The sequence below is a fragment of the Adiantum capillus-veneris genome, chromosome 12, assembly GCF_014529385.1.
Source record: "Adiantum capillus-veneris isolate H3 chromosome 12, ASM1452938v2, whole genome shotgun sequence".
Lineage (NCBI taxonomy): Eukaryota > Viridiplantae > Streptophyta > Polypodiopsida > Polypodiales > Pteridaceae > Adiantum > Adiantum capillus-veneris.
In genome coordinates this window covers 60674662-60697170 of record NC_140942.1, presented here as the reverse complement: position 1 = coordinate 60697170, position 22509 = coordinate 60674662, and the positions used below count along the sequence as shown (strand labels likewise).

Genomic DNA, 22509 nt, shown 5'->3' with positions numbered 1-22509 from the left:
GGAGCTAAAGAAGCCTAGAACATATGAAGATGCATTGGAGGTGGCAAGGAACAAAGAGTGGAAGTTGAGAAAAATGAGCCATCTAGGAGTAGAGCCTTTGCCCATGAGGTCTGAGTTTCAGCCTATGGACTCTTTGCAAGGTTCCATGCCAGGGGTTCATCATGAACCAGTGGTTTCTGTTACTCCTCAGGTTATGCCAGCAGTGGTCACTACAGTAGTGCAAGATGATGGGCTAAGGCAAGACATGAGGCAAGTGGTAGATTTAATGAAGAATCTCAGCCTAAACATGCTAGGTCAAGTGGGAAATAATCGAGGTCGAGGGGGGTTTGCAAATCAGCCAGGAGGGAAAGAAAGACCTAGGAATGGTGTTGGACAAAGTAATGGTAGGTTCTAGAGACAGACGCCCACATGTTATAATTGCGGAGAGTTGGGCCACATCAACCCACCATGTGAGAAGCCACCAAGGATGGGTGGAGACATGTCTCCATTGCCAAGACAAGTGCTAACTAGGTCAAGTGATTATGGCATTGAAATTAAGGGAGAATAAGGAACCAGTGGTTTAACCCAGGAGGAAAAGGGAAAGACAAAAGTGATAAGTGTAGTCACCTTGGAGAAGGCATCAAAGCTAGAGGATACATTAGTGATGCCTATTGGGAAGAGGACCACAGAGGACAACGAAGGAAGAAGTGCCCCAGGTCCTAGTAAGAAGAAGGGAAAGAGTCAAGATGTCAAGGCCAAGAGGAAAAGAAGGGCTCGTCACAAGTTTCATGTTTCAGATTTTCCACTAGGGGATGGGCAATTGAGCTATGACTTGAAGGAGGATCTGACAAGCAGGAAGGCAGATGTTACTTTTGGATATCTTATAGAGATGGTGCCTAAGCTAAAGCGACAGTGGAAGAGGATGGTTAACCCAATGGAGAAAGAACTACAGAGAGGTTCTGTAAAGGTGTTGGTGATGGATGAGCTACCAGACATTTGCCCAATAGTAGATATGTGGCACAAAAGAAAAAATCTAGGACAAGGTTATGTGGATGTGGAGCCCAAATATGTGTCATAACACACTCATGCGTTGAAAAGATGGGTCTTACAGTGACTGGGGTGTCAGGCTTCCGGATTAGATTGGCAAACCATCAAAAAGTAAAATGTTTGGGTGTTGTAAAGAGCTTAGAAGTGGAAGCATATGATGCAAAGGTAGTGGTTGATTTTCATGTAATGCCAGCGGGGTTGGGAGCATATCCTATTATATTGGGTAGACCATGGTTACGTGCAGTGGGAGTTGTTCAAGATTGGAGACGTAGTACGATTAGCCTTTATGGAAAGACAGGTGCCAAGAAGCTATATAACATAGACATAAGGAAACAATTGGAGGATCTTTATGAAGATGAAGATGAGTCTAGTGATGAAGACTATTCCACAGTGACTGATGAGGATAGTGATAGTACTACCAGTAGTGATGAGGATGCTAGTGTTGCATTTCTTTTGATGGACAAAGAAATCCAGGAGTCTAGTTTAGTTGTATTTGCGAATGAAGTTAAAGATGAAAGTGAAGGGCCTTATGAAGTGATTGAAGGGCTGATGCAAACCCAAGTTTGAATCGTCAAAGAAGAAGGAATTGATGACACAAATGATCAGTGAAGACCTCTCAACTATGGAGAAGGAGATGTATTTGCACATGCTGGCTAGTTTTCCTGATTTGTTCATTACTTCATATGAAGAGATTAGAGGGTTCAAGGGAGAAGAGATGCATATAGAGCTGAAAGAAGGTGCTAAACCAGTGCGGAAAAGGCTAAGAAGGATGGGTCAAGAGCAAATGGAAGCTTTGAGGGAAGAGGTGGAAAAGTTATTGAAGGCAGGTTTCATAGTCCCAGTGGAAACCACAGAATGGGTGAGTCCAGTAGTAGTCAGTCCAAAGAAGGATGGGAAGTGGAGGATTTGTGTAGATTTTAAGCCCTTAAATGCAGCCACTAAGAAGAACCCATATCCTCTTCCATTCATCGATCAAATCTTGGATTCAATGGGGCAGGTTATGAGAGGTACAGTGTGTGTGATGGTTTTTCAGGCTATTTTCAATTGAAGATTGCTCTTAAAGACCGCACAAAGACAACTTTTATTACGCCATGGGGCTGCTATTGCTACACGGTATTGCCATTTGGGTTGTCAAATGGACCATCTTTCTATCAAGAGAGAGCAAATTGGGTATTCAAACCATTCCTTGGTAATTGTGTTAAAGCTTTTATGGACGACTTCTGTGTCTATAGCATTAGGGTTGAACACCATGAGAAGTTGGAGATGGTATTGGATCGATACGATGAATGTGGAGGACAACTAAATCCAAAGAAATTTCATCTAGCACAGCCAAGGGTAAAGTTATTGGGCCATATGGTGTCAGAGAATGGCATTGAGGCTTATCCAAACAAGGTTAAGTGTATTTTGCAAGCCGAGTGAAGTTGGTAGCAGAGAGAAAATTCTCGGAAGTAGAGTTAGTGATGGCCAGTGCAATATTTGCTTGTCGACGATTTTGTCATTACTTGCTACCACGGCCTTTTGTTTTCTTGACGAGTTATGCCTTTTTGCCACAGTTAATTAATGGCACTAACATGTCAAATGTGGTCAAGGAAAGGGCAATTGAGTTGCAAGAGTTTGAGTTCTCTTTTCTAGTGGAAGACAGTAGAGAGCTACCCTAGCTCATTTGTTGACCTACAAGAAGAATCCCCTTCTTGTTAAGGAAGAGGTGGTGAGAAAGGTAGTTGAAGAAGTTCCACAGATCAGCAATGCACATGTGTTGTTCTTTGATGGTTCATTTAGAAAGAGCCATGATGCGGCTTCAGGGGGTACAGCACTTTATGATCCAGATGGGAAGCTAGTATGCAAGAGAGGGTTCAAATTGGATGCACATAGTAACAATGAGGCTGAATATGCTACATTGGAAGCCGGATTACACATTTGTTTGAAGCATGGGATTAGAAGGTTGAGCATAAAAGGTGATGCCTTGTTAGTTGTGAAGCAAGTGCTGGGCGTGTGGAAGAGCAAGAACACCTCATTGAAGGAAATGTGTTTCAGAATTAAAGGCCTGTTAAAAAAGTTCGAAGCATGGAGCATCAGACACATTGAACGGGCTAAGTGGAGAGGCACATGAAGCAGCTCAAAGCATGATTGGGGAGCTAAGTTGTGTTGAGGACTTATTTACCCCTTTATCATGGCCGGGAAAGTTTGGCTCAAGAAGAAGAGTTTTTGCTAACAGGAATCGTTCCAAAGGACATTCAGAAGTCTAAGAAGTATGGTCTTGTACATAGAGCATCCAGGTACACATTGATTGGTGATGTCTTATACATGAAAGGGGCTGATCTCGTGTTGAGACGTGTATCTTGGCGGGAGGAGCTTTATAGAGTGTTGGAAGAGAATCATGAAGGTGCATGTGGTGGACATTTTTCTTTAAAGATCACCTTGCATAAGATTTTGCAAGAGGGGTATGTATAGCCTAGTTTGCACAAGGATGTTCGCCATTAGTGTAGGTCTTGCAATAGGTGTCAAGCATTTGGGAAGAGAGTGTTGAAGCCAGAGCTACGAAAAACCATTATGGCGTTTGATGTGTTTGAAAAGTGGGGGATTGATGCAATAGGTCCGTTACCTATCACAAGCATGGACATTATGGGCAGATGCAGGATAAGGCTTTGGCAAAGATAAATGAAAAGGTCAAAAGTAAGGGTATCCAGAAGCATGACTTGGTTTTGCGCTACAATAGTAAGCTGGACAACACCTTCCAAAAGAAGTTTCAGATTAAGTGGGAAGGCCCTTTCAAGGTAGTGGAGTGTTTTCCGAATGGTACTTATCAGTTGGCTAACCTGGATGGGATTCTACATAGGTCAAGGGTAAATGGATTGCGTCTTAAATTACATCATGCTAGGTTAATGATGGTGAAGCAAGATGAGTTGTCTGTGGAGCAAGCAATGTTGGTGAAGGATGAGGAGACTTGTGACGCGGCGAGTCTCATATCTCTTTTTGCTGCTGTGCTGATCATGAATGATCTAGCAGGCTAGGGGATGGAAAAATTATGTCAGGAGTTTTTTGGAGCAACGGATTGCGCATATGTACATACCCATGCATGGTGCATCGAATAAAGGATTGCCCATTTTCCAGAGCCAGGCGGTTACGTGGGGCCCACATGTGTACAGATAGGACAACATGTACATAGTGCATCGATTTTCACTATCACTAGTATCAGTGTGTTTTTTCTATAATAATGAGGAGTTTCTAGTGCGTAAAACTTCTCAAGGAAGCCATCCGCGGGCCGATGACATGAGGTAAGCAAGTGCGTCATATGGCATCTAGTGGCGTCGGGAGGTCGAATGGGGTCAATATTTGCACGTGGATAAGTACGGACACGACATGGATGTTTTCTTGTGCTAATTTTGCAAAGAGGTCATCATGAGGACCATCTTTTGAGGCCACTTCACGTGGTGGCGGGATGCACTATTGAAAAAAGTTGAGTGCCACGTGTGCGGATGGATGCAACACGGTGATAACTATGCACTCCGAGGCCATCATTTTTGGCATGTTCGAGGTCCGTTTGAGGTCAACTGAAAGGCCAAGGGTGCTCAAGTAATAAAGCTAAGTGTGGGAACTGAAAAAACTGAGAGAAGATTAGAAAAAACGTGGATAGAAGAGGAGGAACAGCCGCAACTGTGTTTTTGCTATTTTTGGAGTCTGTTTTGGCCCTAAACTGCTCATCCGAGGTCGGATTTGAGCACTTTGACATTGTAGACTGGGGTTTTGTGCCGTTCCGGATGCGATGGCGTGATCCATTTTGCCAAATTTCTCACTGTTTTTCTGTTCTTTTGGCTGTGTAAGTTTCTCCTATGAGCGAAGCTTCTGCTCCAATTTGTGATTGTATCTGGTATATTTTACCCTTATTGTGTGAGCTATTTGCCCCATTGATATTGGCCCAAGCTCAATTGTATCTAATCATTAGAAATTCTCCTCTTTTGAGCTGAGTCTTTTGGGTGTGTGTGTATCTCTCTCTCTCTCTCTATGGAGTGGGCAAATCGGTAGTCTCTCTTCTCTCACTCCATCGGTGTGTTCCTTATCTCGGCCAGGTGGATTGTGTAAGCCAAGTGGTGCCCCATACTGTGTGTGTGTATCATCCCAAGAGTGTGTGTCGAATCATTATAGAGATGTTCTGTATGTTTCCATCCCGCTCACAACGCGAGTTCTCAATATCCACCTACCTTAGGTTCCGGGCCCTCCGCGGGGACCCAAGATAGTACAAACCAAGACCCGAACATAGCGGCTAGTGACTTTCTCTGACTACGACATCATGGATGGTTTGCCAATGCCTAATCGCTATAGCTTAAGCCAAGACATGCATGCCATGGGCCCGCGGTCCGGGTCGAGGGTGCTTAGCCGCTTGAAGGAAACCTTTAGTAGAGCCACTCGCTCCGAACATGAAGCTAATGATGTAAATGAGGGAGGTGGGGAAGTAAATTCTCCATTCATGACCAACGTACATCCTATGCTCTTAGAGAATGTGCACGTGAATACTTCATTCACTGCACCTCCTGACTCTTCAGAGTTATTTCCCTCCGAGTTCATATTACCCGATGGTAGAAGCCTTGTGAAGTGCAAGAGGTTGAGCGATATATCCTTGCAGCAAGGGAAAAGGAAATCGAGAGCTTACGCAAGGAGGAGCAACGAAGAGAGTTAAAAGCAAAAGCCCCTATGTCAATATCCTTGTTAAGAGAGCAATCAAGTGCTCCTAACTTAGCAAAGGGCCAACCCCTAAAAAGCAACATTGCATCTAGCTCAAAGGACACCCTGAGCACCTCAATCCTAGATGGAGCATTCTTAAATGAGAACTGGGAGTACGAACTACAAATGGAAACTCTCACCGACCTATACACATGTCACACCTATCACGTGGGTTGGTTAGATGTCCTACAATCCACAATGGCGCTACTAGTATGGAGGATCAACAACAAAGAGTTTGTGAGGTCATCCAAAGGGTCATTGATTTAGAGAGATAGAACAAGGGGATCAACATGCCTTCAACGGGTCTCATGAGATTCTTGGATACAGCAAAGGCTAAACAACCGACCTTATCACAAATGGAGATTCCCTCGATAAGTCGGATGGATCCCCCATATGTTGTTTCGCCAAGGGTCTCAGTGCAATCTGAGCCCACAAGTGATAGCTTTACCTTCCCAAGTCTAGCTCATTTTTCCCTTGATGACACCACGGTGGGATGGGGGAAATGGAACAGCACACAGGACACAAACTCAATGCCTCTCTATAGCCCAGCAGATATCCAACACCCCAAGCCACACAGAATCACACACGCATGAACACGTTCTGCCAACCTTCAACATACAGACCGCCTTTGAGCAAACACTCACACTTCAGTACCATAAACTCACCAGCAAACTCACATATTTGTAAGTACACTCACACCAGGAGACCTTGTAAGCCTCGACCGCATACAAAATCACACTCAATCTACAACCACAATCAATCTCTTGCTCTCTCTCTCTGCACACACACACATACACACACACACACCAAAGACCCGGAGCCACCGCTACCACGGGTGCTATGCACGAGACGAGATAGCCGAGAAGAATGATAGAAAATCCAATCCCAAACTCTAACCCAACCAGACCATACAATCACTTATGTATAACAAAAGAACAAGAAGTCGGTTACAATGATGGCGTCGAGACCGAGTCGATGCAATCCGGCACCCTTCCTCGGCTAAAGGCAGCCTGCACTGGCGGCCTCACTCTCTAGTTCACAGGTCCTTGGCAAAAAGATTCCGGAGGGGACCCTCATCGGTAGCCATGCATAGTCGGTATCGGTCCCCCCTTTGAAAGCCGCTTCCCTCGACTTGCTCCGCTTCTCGAAGCTCTTGTCCCGCCCACGGGTCCACTCATCAAGAAACCATCTCCGACTCTTTCAACCCCGCTCTGTTCACCACATGGTTGGCACCTTGGTGGGCCTTCAACTTGTGATTCTTGAAGCCCTTCAGCCCTAGTTTACTGTAACATCACCACCTTGCAAACAATGCCCTCTTCATGTACTCCCTTGTATGGCCAGCCCCCTGGCGGCTCTCTGTTTTTTCCCAGCCCACCACCCCAGATGGCGCCTCTTCTGCTCTCTTGGCCCACTCGTGGCTCCCTTCTTCTCACATGGCGTCCCAGCTTGACATGGCCGGCTCTCCAAAACACGCAGCCGCCCTCCTGTTACTGTTCAAACGCGTCACCCTTGCTCGCTACAGCTCCCGGCTTGATGCCCCAATCACTGACGGCCCCTCCTCACCTTCACACCACCCTCCTGGTGATTCCTCTCCTGCCTTCTGCAGCCCCGTGGAGACCCTCCTCATTGTAGCGCTGCCCTACATCAGCCCATGGCCGCTCCTCCCAAATGCAGCCCCTCGGCTCCTTATGACATCCACCACCCACCAAGCTGAGTTCCTCCTCTCACTCGCGGCTCCCTCCTTCTCAACTGGCAGTGCTACCTTCACTCCATGCAAACTGGCCCCCCGCCTGCGCTCCAGGTGGCCCGCCTTCCTTTTTTCAACTCTGCCTGACCAAGGCGCTGCAATCCCACCTGTTGCATGGCTTTTAAAAATTAAAGCTTTCCAAAAAAAGAAAAAACCCCTTCTGCAGAGCATTCCCACCGCACTGGGCTCGAGTATAGCATCATCCTTCGCTCTATGCACTGCTTCTTGCATGGCTCCTTGCCATAGGTTCAAACTAGTCGCATCCATCACCTTTGATCATAAAGATTATCAATTTCGAGCACAAAGCATCGGCCAAGCACCAATTTGACCATCGGCCACAAGGTCCGATCACGTCTTCATCAAGTATTAAAAGAGCCCTCCGTACCCTCGAACCACTAGCAATATCTCGCACTTTGTCAAATAGAGCGCCTCGCAAACATCTCGCTCACAACCTCATATCATAAATTTCATAGCACCTGTATCCAGCATCCCTTGTCCAGCTCCCAACTTTGTGATATCAACATTCGATCCTATCACCTGTGATAGCAAGAAACCCTTGCAGTTTCCAATAGCAAGTGTTCCACCTTGGTGTACATGTCCCGTAGCACCATCAAATACTTGCCCAATGTACCTGCCACTTGCTTGCAAACCGCCATGCATGGACTTCTTGCACCCCCATGAGTCGACACACTCGGGCTGTACCAACGGCTACCATGCCTACCCCAATGATGGGCATGCCAATAAACACTCCATGGACCTCATTTGTTGTAAAGCACCACTACATGGTAGCTCAATGCCTTCAACAGTACTTACAAGTGTGTACCAATCGTATACACTTGTATACACCCATGGGTCCTCGTACTCATGTAGTTCCTACTCCTCCCATTGTTTCAACTACCTATGCTCCACAATCACAACACCCAAGTTCTTATTTCCATGGGACTATACCGGCTAGCATTAGCATGTCACATCCGGCATCTGCTATGCCTAAAGCCACACGTATGAACTTTGGGCCACCACATGGCACAACACCGTACCAAACGTGGAACCCAAGGGCTTCCTATGCACCAAGCCCAATGCCAATACCTACTCCACATGTAGTCTCGGGAGCACCTACACCCACGGTTCCTTCTCACTTAGGTGACTTGGCAACATTTGCTCAAGCTATTGGTTGATCTATTGCTAAGAATATGTGTAACACGCCTGATAGAGAGCCTAGAAGTAAAGCAGTACAAATAGCCAAGCTCACACAAAACTTTAGTGGAGACGGGATGTGAGAAATCATATCAAAGTGTTTGAACAAATATGCGATTCTCTAGGAGAACACAATGACCTACATAAGAGTAATGCTTTAAGCCTAACCTTAAGTGGAAAGGCTGGGGATTGGTATAGAACCCTAAGGGTGGAAGAAAAAACGATTTACCCTACTCTTAGGAGACTGTTCTTGAAAGAATACATACGAGAGGGAGTGCTTTGGGGTGTAGCCTCTCAGCTCCAGAAAGCCCAACGAGAGAAAGATGAGTTGGTGAGAGACTTTATTAGTCACTTGAAGCATTTGAATTCTCGTTGTAATCCAAATGAGCACTTCAATAATAATCAATTGCTTGATAGATTCATTAGGGGGTTACGACATGAGGATATCTACAATGGCTTAGTCATTAGAGGTATCACCACTTGGGAAGCAGTCACCACCAATGTGATCCAATTGGAGGTGTCTGTTGAGCCTAAATCTATTAGCTCGCAAGCATCAGGGCATCAGCCAATGACCCTAAAGCCTATTGCTAAAGAGCCAAAGATATCTGAGATGACTTTAGCAGATCTCACCAAGGCTATTCAAGAGAGACTTAGAGACAATCGTGCTCCGCAAAACAATCATATGTATCCAAGAAGCGAGCAACAATGGTGCTCAGTATGCTATGGACCGCATAGTGCCAGTGAATGCCCTACTTTTAGAGTAAAATTCAATGGGAACTGTAATGCATGTGAAATGTATGGTCACTACAAGAGGTTATTCATATTAGCGACGCTCACACAGCGACGCTCAAAAAAAAAAATCCCGGCGTCGCTATGAGCGTCGCAAATTTACAAGTAAATTTGCGACGCCGGCTGGGCTAAAAAAATAACAGAGAGCGCCCAAAAACTCAGATCTCAGATCTGAGTTTTTCGGCGCCCTTAAGCAAGGAGCAGGTAACGCTCTCCCTCTCTCTCTCTCTCTCTCTCTCTTTCTTCTCCACACACACACACACACACACACACGAGGAGAGGAAGGAGAGCCAGGTATGCTCCTTCCCTCTCCTCACTCTCATGTTCCCTTCCCCTCTTTCTCTCTCCCTCTCTCTCTCTCTCTCTCTCTCTCTCTCTCACACACACACACACACACACACACACACATAGTGTTTTTGAGAGAGAGAGAGAGAGAGAGAGAGAGAGAAAGAGTACAAACATAAACAAAAACGCACACACACATACATAAACAAAGAATGCACACACACATTGAGAGAGGAAAAGAGAGAGAGAGCATGCATAAACAAAAAACGCACACATTGAGAGAGGAAAAGAGAGAGAGAACATGCATAAACAAAAAACGCACACATTGAGAGAAAAGAGAGAGAAAATATGCATAAACAAAAAAATGCACACACATTGAGAGAGAAAGAGAGAGAAACTAATTTAACGTCGTAGGAAACTAATTAAAATTAAAAGACCTAAAGATCTAGCCGACGAGGAGTTGAACTCAAGACCTATTATTCAAGAGGGAAATGGCATAACCAATCTATCATACTTGGCATGGGTGATAGAAAGGTTATACCATTTATCTCTTTTTATTGGCACACACATCCACACACGCGCACACACACAAGAAGAAGAGAGTTATAACGTCGTAGGAAACTATCCTAAAAGACGTTAAAGATTAGGTTAGATGTAGATTTACGTTAAATTAGATTTAGGTTTATTTAAGTTAAATTAAATTAGATTTAGGTTTATTTTTCGTTAGATTTACGTTTATTTACGCTAGATTTAGATTTACGTTATATTAGATTAGATTTAGGTCTCCATAGACTGCGATGCCTGCATGAAGCGGGTGAAGAAAGCCCTCAATGGAATATAGGGTATTGCTGCCTTCACTCATGGTGGGCTCCGTCGATCCAAAAGTACTGGTGATATATCTTCAGAAGATAGGGAAGAAGGTGGATCTTCAGGGCGGCAAGAGTCACTACATCCCCGACAATGACCATCTAGACAACCTCTAGTCATTCAACAGCAACTTCAAAGTTAGTAACAAGAGCAAGAACGGTCCAAAGGGCCAATTGCTGTCGTCAGATGTGGATGGAGATGAGGCAGCGTCACCGCCGGAAGTTAACTCTCACATCTTTAGTGATGAGAATGCCAACTCTTGCCGAGTTATGTGAAAAATTATGTGTTAAATCAGTTTTAAGGTTCTTATAATCCCTGTTAGTTTAGTTCTTTGTTTTTAATATAACATAATTTACGTTAGATTTAGATTTATGTTATATTAGATTAGACTTAGGTTTATTTAGGTTTACCCACACACACACACACACACACACACACACGAAGAAGAAGAGAGTTTTAACATTGTAGGAAACTATCCCAAAAGACGTTAAAGATTAGGTTAGATGTAGACTTACATTAAATTAGATTTAGGTTTATTTTTAGTTAGATTTACGCTTATTTACGTTAGATCGAGTCCACGCAAGAATTACTTACGGTTTAGGGTTTAGAGTTAGACGAACAGTGAAAAGATCTACTGTGAAAAGATGTTAAGATGCTGTGAAGTGCTACAGCTAGAGAAGAGGCAAAGGGGTTTTGTCCACTACATGCAGTATCATGTATATGTGGGTCTGTAGATTTCTTGTACCCACAAATATAGGTATTGACCAATAAAGACGAGATTATAACCCGGTGGTTCTGATCTCCGTGCACCTCTAGACCGAGGTGTGCGGGGATTGGACATGACTAGAGAATGTGAGGTAGAGAGAGAGAGAGAGAGAGATAAGACGAAGAATGCCAATAGAATATTAAATTTGTTGTCCAGGTTATAAGATTTTTATCCTCATTATGAGTAGTGACGAGGATGTTCGTCCGTCCAACCGAAACACCTATCTCTCAACTAGGGTTTTATGTCCTTGTAATCAATGCAAGCATGTTGTGCGACGGACAAGACGTGTTTCTTTGCAGCACGTTCGCGAATTTGGCGAGTTCGATCCATCTATTATAGATCGAGTTTTTGCCAATTATAACTCGTCGGACTCTGACGCTGGCCAACAAGCAGCAATCTTGCAACCCAATAGACGTGTTCGCAGGCGCTTTGGTCAAGCAGCATTCGTGAGGCCACAAGATGTAGCCTCTGACAGCTCGAGGGATGATCATGCAGAGCACATTCCCAACGAGGCAATGTTTGAGCCCGAGATTGATGAAATGATCGAGACAATCATGGATTCAGAAAGGCTTATCTATGATGATGTGAAAAGTGAAGCCGATACGCCATTGTATAATGGAGCACGTATGTCTAGATTGAAAGCACTCCTGGTTCTTCTCAACATACAGGCAAAGTTTGGATGGAGTGACACTAACGTCACATCGCTTTTCAGGTGATCTATTACAATTAGTTTACTTTAATAAAACTCTAAATGTATAATGATCTGATAGATTTTTACACGACTGTATCGTATTTTTATGTTGTGTAGATTGCTTAAAGAGCACATACTACCAGCTGACAATGTGATGCCAGATTCCCGAGATGAAGCAAGAAAGATTTTGCGAAACTTGGGGATGGATTACAATTCTATCCACGCTTGTCCTAATGACTGCATTCTTTTCAGAGGGGATTCTACTAAGAAATGGACTGACCTAAGAGACACTTTCGTACTACCCGAGCATTGTGAACAAGTAAGTATGTAAATAGTTAACATCCCCCTTTTACAAGTTATGTGCTTGAAAGCTCTCATGTAAGTTATGTGGCTCTGGCAGGTAATATTTCATCCTACAAAGTCTACATCAAACTGGTGGTATGTCATAGAGGTAGCCCCTCGTAGTGCAAGGATGTATGAAGGCTACCATGTGCCAATCACAACGGCATCAATGGAGGAGATCAGAGAAGATGCTCAATCAGAAGCCGCTGCGATGGTGCCAGAGGAGCATCAAGATGCTACTACTCTATATGGGGTGCATGCAGAGGAGCTACAAAATGAAACAGAGGATATGTGTTTAAACGGAGAGCTCTATATAGATATAGGAAGTTATGCTGAGTTATGCGAGGATGAGAGAGAGATCTCTTAAAGCCACAAATATTGTATTTGAATAATTTTGCTCCGTGTTGTAAAAGCTATGGCTCTCTAAGTACCTTCCATGGTGTATAACGCTCTTTTCTACTCGCGCTCACATCTTTTGATTGAAAATTCTGAGTTTTCGACTTGCCTCTTCTATCACTCAATTCATTGCGTCATTGTATTTATATGCGTCATTACGTCATTGTATTTAATGGTCTTTGCGTCATTGTGTACTCTATTCATTCAATATTAAGTTTAAATATTCATGTGTTTAATGGAGGTATGGATGATGAGGAGTTTCTTTCTTCTTTGTCACCGCAGCAGAGACAGTGGTACGTGGAGCGTCATCGCTCTGGCGCATCATCGCGCGTTCCTACTCCATCCGCATCTCCTCTCTTTCGGAGCATTCGGCGCGCTCCGAAGCTTCGGCGTCGACGAGACGAGCTTCACACTCGTCTACACACCGGCGCTCTAGTGCTGGCGGTGGCGGTTGTTGTGGGGATTCCGCCGTCGATGCCTCCACACCGCCTCGTGTTCGACGAGGCTCTTTATCCTCCCCTTCTTTGCCCGCCCCCACACCAGCCACAGCATCGCCATCTACGCCAGGTTTTGCGCGGCTGACTGTTCCTAGCAGCTACACACCTCTACCTACTCCGCCAGGAGCCACCCCACTCGACACTCCTCGCTTCGGGGCCCAGACGCCGGTGGAGACACCTGACGTCCGTACCCCCATCGACACGCCGCTAGAGACCCCTGCCGGGACACCCAGGTTCACGCGTCACCGGCCAGAGGGCTTGCCTTACTTCATCGACTTCAGCGGCGGCATCATCATGGATGATGACGGCAAGAAGGTGATCTCGCGCATACGTGGTCTTTGCTCTCAGCTGTTTAGACACTACATACTAAACAAATGGAGTGAAGTACCAAGTGATTTAAAAAACAGAGTCATCAGCATACTTCATGATGAGTTTCCCGTTCCAACACAGGATCAGCGCTTCAATGAAGACCTGATGAAGATTCGAATGCGCGAATACTGCAAACACAAGCGTTCCGAAGTGCAAAAAGCAATCAAGCATGGGTGGAACAGGCTAGATTGGCTGGCCAAAGAAGATTGGAAGAATGCGAAGAAAGCAACGTGCGAGAATCCCGACAAGTGGAAGCAACAAAAGGATGCAGCCAGAGCGCGAGTAGAGGCAGGGAGCTCGCACCACTTGGGGAGCGGTGGATGGGCATCATTTGAGGCCGATTTTGTAAGTGTTTTTGCATTGCTCTTTATATTCGATAGTTTAGGGTTTATGAGTTTTTTAATTCTAACATAATGAAATCTTTGTATGTTTTGACAGTGGTCGATGACAGGACGTGATCCCACACCCTACGAGCGCGAGTACGCAGGCAGGAAGGGCTTAAACGCCCTGATGGACATTCTCAGTTCTCGCGGCAGCATGGTTAGTATTAGGGTTTACTCTTTTCTATTTTTTGTATTGTTTTATAAATGTCGTCATATGTTTATACTTACTGAAAGCTGTCTTATTATCTTTTTTTGCCGAATCCGACAGATACGCCGCTTGGACGTGATGAGACGTCTGACTAAATGACGTCAGTTTAGCCGTAGCTAGATAGCATTAGTTTAGGGTTTCTCATAGCTTATGTATCATGAGACGGATTTTATACTTCTTTTTGAACCATGTATATTATTACATTTGTCACCGCAGTTCATTTTGCCAATCAATTCTTTATGCCTATGATGTTGTACAATTGTCATTATTACATTTGCCAATCAATTCATTTTGCCTATGATGTGTACAATTGTCAATTTTACGCTTGTCAATTTTGCAAACAATGCGTCTTGTGGGTGACTATTTTGGGTCTATTATCTACCCTTGCACTTTTTTTAAAAAGTGAATCAAGTACAATATGGTTGATGGGTGGCAAGGCATTCAATGCCTTGTCACCAAAAAAAATTTATCTCGGGCGTCGCTATAACCGTCGCTATTTATGGCTATGGAGCGTCGCTATAGACTTCTGTGTAAACGTCGCTATAACCGTCGATATGAGCGTCTCTATATAGCGACGCTTATAGCGACGCTCTCGTAGCGATGCTCTCGTAGCGACGCTCTCGTAGCGACGCTATTAGCGACGATTTTAGCGACGCCGGGGGTTATAAAAACCCAGTGTATTTCCGTCGCTAACAGCGTCACAAGAGCACACAACCTCTTGTAGTGGGTCATCAAGCCAAGGATTGCATAGTATTTAAGCGCACGATGGCCAATAGACCAACCTTAGCATGGACAGATGCACCTCGAGTGCGTGCATTGATGCCGGCCCCACCTCTTCAACAAACAGCACAACACATGGTCCCTAGGGCCCAAAATGTTGTTCAAACAACACCCTTACCACCTCCAGTGCTAGGACCGCAACCACCACATCCGAGAATCACTTCAGTGAATCAAGTGGGTTGTGAGTCATCTATTGCTTGTTTAGAAGGCTGTGAGGAAGATATAGATCCTAATATTGCCTATGGGATGGATGTGCTTGAAGAAAGTCCACAATACTACATGGAGGACTATTGGGGACAAGTCAAACCTGTTTATCAAGTAGTTGTTCTTACGGCAATTGGCCAAAATATCAATTACACTGCTAAGAGACCACCTCTTCAATGCTATGAGTGTGGAGGTCCACATCGTGTAGCCGAGTGTCCTATTAGGCTACAAAAGAACGCCACACTAATGCAAACCAATCAAGCAAGCACATCTACAATGCCAATACTCATGTGTAATCGATGTGGCATAGATCATTTGATTGCCCAATGTCCAAATAATCCCAATGCACCAAAGATCACGCCATTAAACTTGATTGAAGTTACCAAGGAGCCATCACAAAGTACACATGTGGTACCAGTAAACGTACTCACACGATCGATGCTCCAAAAACAAAATTATATTCTTGAGGAAAGAGACACGGCATCAATTGCCCAATCTCAGAAAAAGAAGAAAACACGAAGGAAGAGATCGCAAAAAGCAGCGAAGTCAGACCCTAGTTCAAAGACCAACATAGGGACTGGTGACGACCCCGTATATATGAACGACGCTGAAGAGGATTCTGATTCAGGTGAAACCATGGAGACCAAAACGACCATTAAGATAGAAACCAACAAGGAAGATCTTCATGAGCTGCAATGGCCAGGATCCAAGAAGAAGATAGGAACTTATCCAAACCCTACAAAGGAGATTGAGCGAGTCAAGCAATTAAGGAGTTTGGTAGGAGATACCCAAAGGGATCTAGAACCAGCACCTAGGCAGATCCTGATTAGAGACACCGTGTTCCCTACGCAACAACAACCTCACCAAGTCCATAGACCCTTAGCCATACCTAGTGTCATCCAAGAAGAAAGTGACTTAGTCATGGGAAAGTGGGCATACTCACTTCTTGATGGAAAGAATGTTTTTAGAGGGACTACATGATCCTATCGAAGAAATGGAGATCCCATCTTCCCCACGTCAAGGGACTGAAGTCCAAAAGGTGCCGCTAAACATTGTCAAATTAATGGATTTCATGTCTTCAGAAGTTAGAACCACCATCATGTCCAAACTATATAAAGACCCTGAGCTAGTCTCAGCTCTTTCGAGCCTTCCTCGATGGAGAAGTGAAGTTTGGGCTACCACAATTTTCCCAGATGGATGGAGCTGGGGAGATGCCAATAGAGGAGGAACACTTAGATCCACAACCCAACCTAGATGAAAACCTTGTTATAGAAATACTTGTTAACAAGTTGGGACAATACTTTGAGGGTGATGAATCTAATGCGACCATACCAATCACTACTAAGGGATTAACTTTGAAGGGAATCCTTGATGGTGGCGCTGGGGTTAGCATAGTGACTAAAAATTGCTGGGAAACTATGGGAAGACCTCATCTTGCAACCACAACCATAGTAGTGAAGATGGCCAATGGGTCTATTGTTACACCTATTGGGGGATGCTAGAAGATCTCAAGATCAAGGTCTTTGGACATAAAATACGAGTTACCTTCATTGTTATGGATTTCTCCAAACACACTATGGCATCGGACATGATCTTAGGATGTCCTTTCATGAGGGAAGCAAAAATGGTGCATGACTGGTCTAAAAACCATGTCTACTTGCAGTTCCAAGATTTTGTCATTCGAGTGGAAACAGGTTTATAATTGATCTTGTGGACTGGTCGAGCACATCCTTTAGGAAACAGGTTTATAATTGACCACAGTTCACTCGGTCCCATTGCAATATTGTTACACGTGTAAAGCGGACACTGATGTTGGTGAAGATTCTCCTTATATGGATGTACTACCTGGGATAACTGAGTCGGACAATGTGGATTGGGTCCACCTAGCAGCAACCATAGACACTTGGGAAAATAGGGGGACGACTTGGGTAACACCTGAGGGGGATGAAATGCCCGTACCCTTAAATATGCTACAAGCAATGTATATAGCTTCTGACAAGACTCATCCTAATATAACGAAGAAAACATACAAGTGGGTCCCTAAAGCTTCTTTAACGACCATAGCTAGTGCTAAAAGACAGGAGCCTGGTAAGAGACATCCACTCGCTCCAAGAAATGTAAGGAAACGTGGCGTTGGATTCCTAAACGACTATTGGAAGCCCAAGGCTAGTATCAAGGAAATGATCAAATCTGGGTGCCAAAACATAGATTGTGATCTTACTTGTCACCTGACCCATGTGAGCCCAATCCCGTAGCTCCAAAACAAATCGACGATTGCGGAAAGAAAAAAATCACAGAATGCTACACACCCGCTCCAGAGCTAGTTTGGGTACCAAAGAAAGAACGATTTGCTCCACCTAGCTCAGGCAGGGGGGAGTCCCATGAAGCTTCTAGCTCCTCATGTAATGCATTTATAGAGGTAAAAGCTTCTCCACAGCCTCCACCTACAATAGTGGACCTCCATAAAGCTACAAAGGAATCCACACCTCCCAGTGTTCAAGAATCACCTGATGAACCACTTCAAGTTCGATCCTGGGAGTGTACCTTACCACCCTTGCAACTCGACAAGGCACCTAAGGTAATAGAAAACTACTGGAAAAAATCCTCACCTATTACCAACTGGAACAATTGGTTTCAAAGGGTGACAAGCACATTTCAAACGGTATGATCTACCCAAGGAAGGGGGGAGTGTTTGTTGACAGTCATCATTCACTCACTCCCCTCTCAACCTTCTTCCATGACCTCTCAATATCCCAATCTTAGGGAATGTATATATAAAGCCTTATACTCACAAAAAACAAAAATAATAAAGAGCAAGAGCAATTATCAAACGAGTATGCACAATAAAAGTCAAAACATTGACCTAGACCTACACATTCACATCCGGTACACTGAAAAAGAAACCTATGTCATCAAACACCTTTGATCCTCATCACTCGAGTAATGGAGGGTAGGTAGGATTAGTACGATATGAGAGTTTCTGTTTTAGAGTTTAGTGATTAGCAAAGATCTTTCTTCCCACTGATGTGCCTCCTAGAGGTATTCTTTGTGTTTCCTCGTGTGTACAGGAACGTGTTGTTGTGGTTAGAATTTGGACCTTCATGGAATCTTTCTCTCGTTCACACTTCAAATCAAGCACGACCATCAACACAAATAGGTGTTTCTTGTTCATTAGCATTGCCCCTTATCTTTTTTGCATCCATGTTTGTCTGCTTTAATTGTGATTGGTAGCATAATATTCAGTGCATTTGCTTAGTATCAAACATTAAATTCAATGTAATTTTTTGTCATAATCACTTGTTTAGGTTTAAAAATCAAGCAGTCCGACTAAGCTAGTTTGACCAAGCTAGGTGTTAGAGATCTTCTCTTAATACCATGGGGAATGCCTTCCTAATAATCAATGGTTACTTAGGTTCTTAATCCGATTTAGGCAGCATTGTGTGAAATGTACTAGGGCTTTCTATTGGGCTTAGTCCCTATTGACCTTTAGCTTAAGTATTATAAAGGGATTTTACTAGTATGATGAGCATGGGGAGGGTAACAGTGTTATATGACCCCCCAAAGTTACAAAATCAAAATGCTGAAAACGAACAAACAAAAGATCAAAGTGCCACAATGTAAAATCTTAAGCTGAAAGAGAAACCTCAGCTTGATTTGGTACTCCACTCACATGTATCGCCTATGGTACTAGAGCCCTAGAGGTTCCCAGTGTGGCCGCTTTTCCTGGAAAAGCAAAAAACCCAAGGCATACAAAATAAGCGCACACATCAATATTGAAACAATGTGAAAAGACTTTGGGGGGTCATAGAAAAGGTAATCAGTCAGGCAATGATTTCATGAGAAATTCCTTTTATCGCAGCTTAACTACAAGGTCTTCTAGGTATAGCCTCTAGTCAACCCTCGAACATGAAATACTTGGCTCTCACGATTAAACAACCTAATTGACCAGAGAAAATTAAGAAGCTTACCCATGGTATTGATAGTCGATCTTTAGTGCCTTTCGATCGTTGAATTAGCGATCCCAAACTTGTTTAATTTTTTACATTTACAACTATTTATGCGTTTGATTATATTGCAATTTAATGTTTATTGTTGACAAATGGTTTAGAATTCTGCTACCAATCAATTTGTCTGCCTAAAATTGTATATGCTTTTTAATTGTATATGAGAATGCAATTACTGTGCCAATGTTGTTTGATTTTGCAGTGATTGAAGAAGGCTAAGGACATTCATCTCAAATGCTCTTCCACCTCAACGAACAAGATTCAACTCAATAGCTTCCGAGGACAGAATCTACATCACGAAGGGGGGCATGTTAACCCTCACGCACATTCCTATCACCTACGACGGGCTCCGTATTATTTATTTGGTAGAGTCAGGTATCGGGCTTGTCGATCCAATAGGAAAAGGGTAAGAGTGATCGCTGATGAGAGGCGCACTCTAACTGGAACATTCAAGGGATTAGTTGGCTAAGCATGGGCGCCCAAGTGTGAATGGGGCGAGCTCATATAAAAGTCAACTAAACCTAAAATTTACTCATTCTCTCATTTGTGCAATTGAAGAGTGCTCTTGCTCCATCTCCATCTTCTTCTTCTTCATCTCATTGTATGTGTTTGTATGTGTGAGAGAGTGTGTGTGTATGTGTGTGCGATCGAGCATTGCAACGGCGGCACGATAGCGGCGGCGAGGCGGTTGAGCACTACGCAGCGGCGGCTCCTTCTTCTTCGCGGCGAGGAATCCTCCACGACAGCAAGCGTAGAGCGGTGAGTGACACACCATTGCCATCTTTGAGCTTACTAGTTTAGGCTTGTTGTGTGCTTGGAGCCATTTGTGGCTCGCACACAGTGTATCGGCAAGTTCCTTGCATTGACACGTGCGACAGACGCGCACAATGCAACAAGGTGAGTGTGAGGTGGTGAGAGTGAAGCAAGGCGGGAGCTCTATTAAGGGTATAATCCCTTTGTAAACTACTTCTTGTTTTGGAAGTACTAAAGCCATTGAGTGGCTGCTTTCCCGTGGATGTAGCCCACATTGGGTGAACCACGTATATGATGTGTACTCTCTCTCTCTCTACTCTATAATCTCTTGTGTGTGAAATCTATCTCTCTCCATTAAGTAATCTACTCAAATATCTATTTAGCTATGTCTTATTTCCTAACATAATGCAATAATGCATTGAGAAAATCAGCCCTCTCTCTCTCTCTTGGTCGACCCCTCTTGCTATTTGCTCATGCAGACACCCCATTGGACCTCCCAGGCTTAGCCAATAGGATTTCAGGAGCATAAGTAATAGCCTTCTGACATGTGTCCCCCTTTCCCCTTTTGTGTGAGAGCTTTAGGTAATTAATAAATGCAACTAAACTCTCATTAGGCCCCTTTGCCTCCTGGCCAATAGGAATCAGGCAAGCCATTGGGCTATTGAATGCTCATTGGACCCCTTGGGAGACTGTCCAATAGTCTTCTAGAGAGCTTAATTCTTATTGGTTCTTTTATTAAGTGTTTTTAAATTGATTAAACTAGATTTAGTCTAGCCTAATTCTCATTGGTCCACCTTCATGGCCATCCAATAGGGATTGAGTACACCTTGTGGGCATCTGGGCTAGGGAGTTGATATGTGTCCCTCTTTTCCTTTGTGTAAGGGTAGCTTGTGTGTGTGTGTGTGTGTGTGTGTGTGTGTGTGTGTGTGTGTGTGTGTGTGTGTGTGTGTGTGTGTGTGTGTGTGTGTGTGTGTGTGTGAGTTTCTCTCTCATCCCCTACTTCTTGGGCTTGCCCCCTCCTATGTAGGACTTGAGAAGACTTTTTGGGAGACATACAAAGTATCCAATTTCCCTAGTGTTTGGCCTTTGGACACAACCTTTGAATTTTGGAACCTTAGCATTTTGGAAGTCTTAATGGGCTGAACCTTGGGGTCTTTTTAGCCCATTGTTGCACCTTGCTCTTTTGCAGATGGCCCCCCCTTTGGATCCCTTTTTTCTCTCGTTTGGATCCCTAATGTGGCCGGTCTGCCAGCTTAACCAATATTCTAGCTTTTTCTCCCCTGGCACTTCCCTATATTAAATGATTAGTTTAACATGAGAAAAGCATTTAGGAGAATTAGATATTAGTTATTATGACACAAAGTGGAGTGTTGGGCATAAAAGAGTGGACCAAGCTACTGCACTCGAGGTGTACTGGCGAGTTGTAGAGAGGGTTGGCATCAGTCGAAGTACCCGAAGCCAAACATGTTGTGCCATGGGACAGTCCCACAAACAACGTCGCTGACTCTCCACAGGCTAGCCACAGGGCCGCACATGCTGCCAAGAAGCCGTTGTGTACCAACCAACTCCCAACCGTTGTAGCCCTGTGTTCTACCAGCCACTGAAAAATGGTAACTCTCCTCACCTACCTACTGTCCCACAAAAGCTCCCAAAAAACTAACAGAAACTCATCCGTGAGACCTTCCTCCTACCATTGAAGTGTAGAAGTTGGGCAAGCCTCTCTCTACATTATATGTGTCACCACAAACGAGCTATGTACTAGAAAAAGGGAGTGCTTAGGTGGTCGACTAAAGAAAAAGGATCCCGCTAGAACCACTCGCATGGGTCCCACTGCACTCGTGCTAGAGGGAGACTCTCCCATGCCCAAAGCCACTAGTGTCCTCTCTCAAGATCTATTGGGTCAAAATCAATGACACAAGTCCTCCCACACATGCCCACAACTCTAATCCACTGGAAAAAGCACTTTGCAACCTTTGGTGCCTCTAGTCTGTGTAGCCAGCCCTCCCCTTGAATCTCAAAAAACATGGGGGGTACCGTCTCCGAGCAAGCTCTAACTTGCAAAATGAGGACCTCCAAGCACATGAAGGCCCCCATCCACAAAGGAGTTGTTGCCTCTAGAGGGATGTGCCACTCAGCTAGAATGGCCTCTATGGTATCCTTACACATGCTCTACACTCTCCTCAAGCCTCGTAGTAGTTGAATGTTCTCGACATCCTCAAAAAGGTCTAAAAATTGACCACGCAAGCCAACCTCCTATGAAGTCAAAACACTACTCATCGCATCAATATAGAAGAGAAAGAGGAAGGGGGAAAGAGGGAAACCCTGTCTAATCAAGCGTGTGAGCATAAAGCGATCCTCTATTCCCCCTACCAATAGCACATGACTGTGCGCACATATGTAGAGAATTGGCACCTCTCTGATTCAAGTATCTCTGAGAAGCCCATCCTACAAAGAGTGCCCTCCAAGAAATTCATCAGCTCTATTGTAGG

The 22509-nt window shown here is 44.3% G+C and overlaps 1 protein-coding gene across 1 annotated transcript; it reads left to right on the top strand.

Annotated features, from left to right (window-relative positions):
• Positions 1–13781: 13781 nt before the first annotated feature.
• Positions 13782–14523, top strand: LOC147445803 (uncharacterized). Its single transcript, XM_086526104.1, has 3 exons — positions 13782–14033; positions 14127–14228; positions 14340–14523. Exons 1-3 carry the CDS (start codon positions 13794–13796, stop codon positions 14376–14378), a joined length of 381 nt encoding a protein of 126 aa, XP_086382230.1. The 5' UTR covers positions 13782–13793; the 3' UTR covers positions 14379–14523.
• The last annotated feature ends 7986 nt before the right edge of the window (positions 14524–22509 follow it).

What these genes read in the sequence shown, in the direction of transcription:
- LOC147445803 (XM_086526104.1), top strand. Translation starts at nt 13,794, where the DNA reads ATGAAGATTCGAATGCGCGAATACTGCAAACACAAGCGTTCCGAAGTG. An exon ending in CATCATTTGAGGCCGATTTT is followed by an intron (nt 14,034 to 14,126) that starts GTAAGTGTTTTT and finishes ATGTTTTGACAG; the next exon opens with TGGTCGATGACAGGACGTGA. An exon ending in TCAGTTCTCGCGGCAGCATG is followed by an intron (nt 14,229 to 14,339) that starts GTTAGTATTAGG and finishes CGAATCCGACAG; the next exon opens with ATACGCCGCTTGGACGTGAT.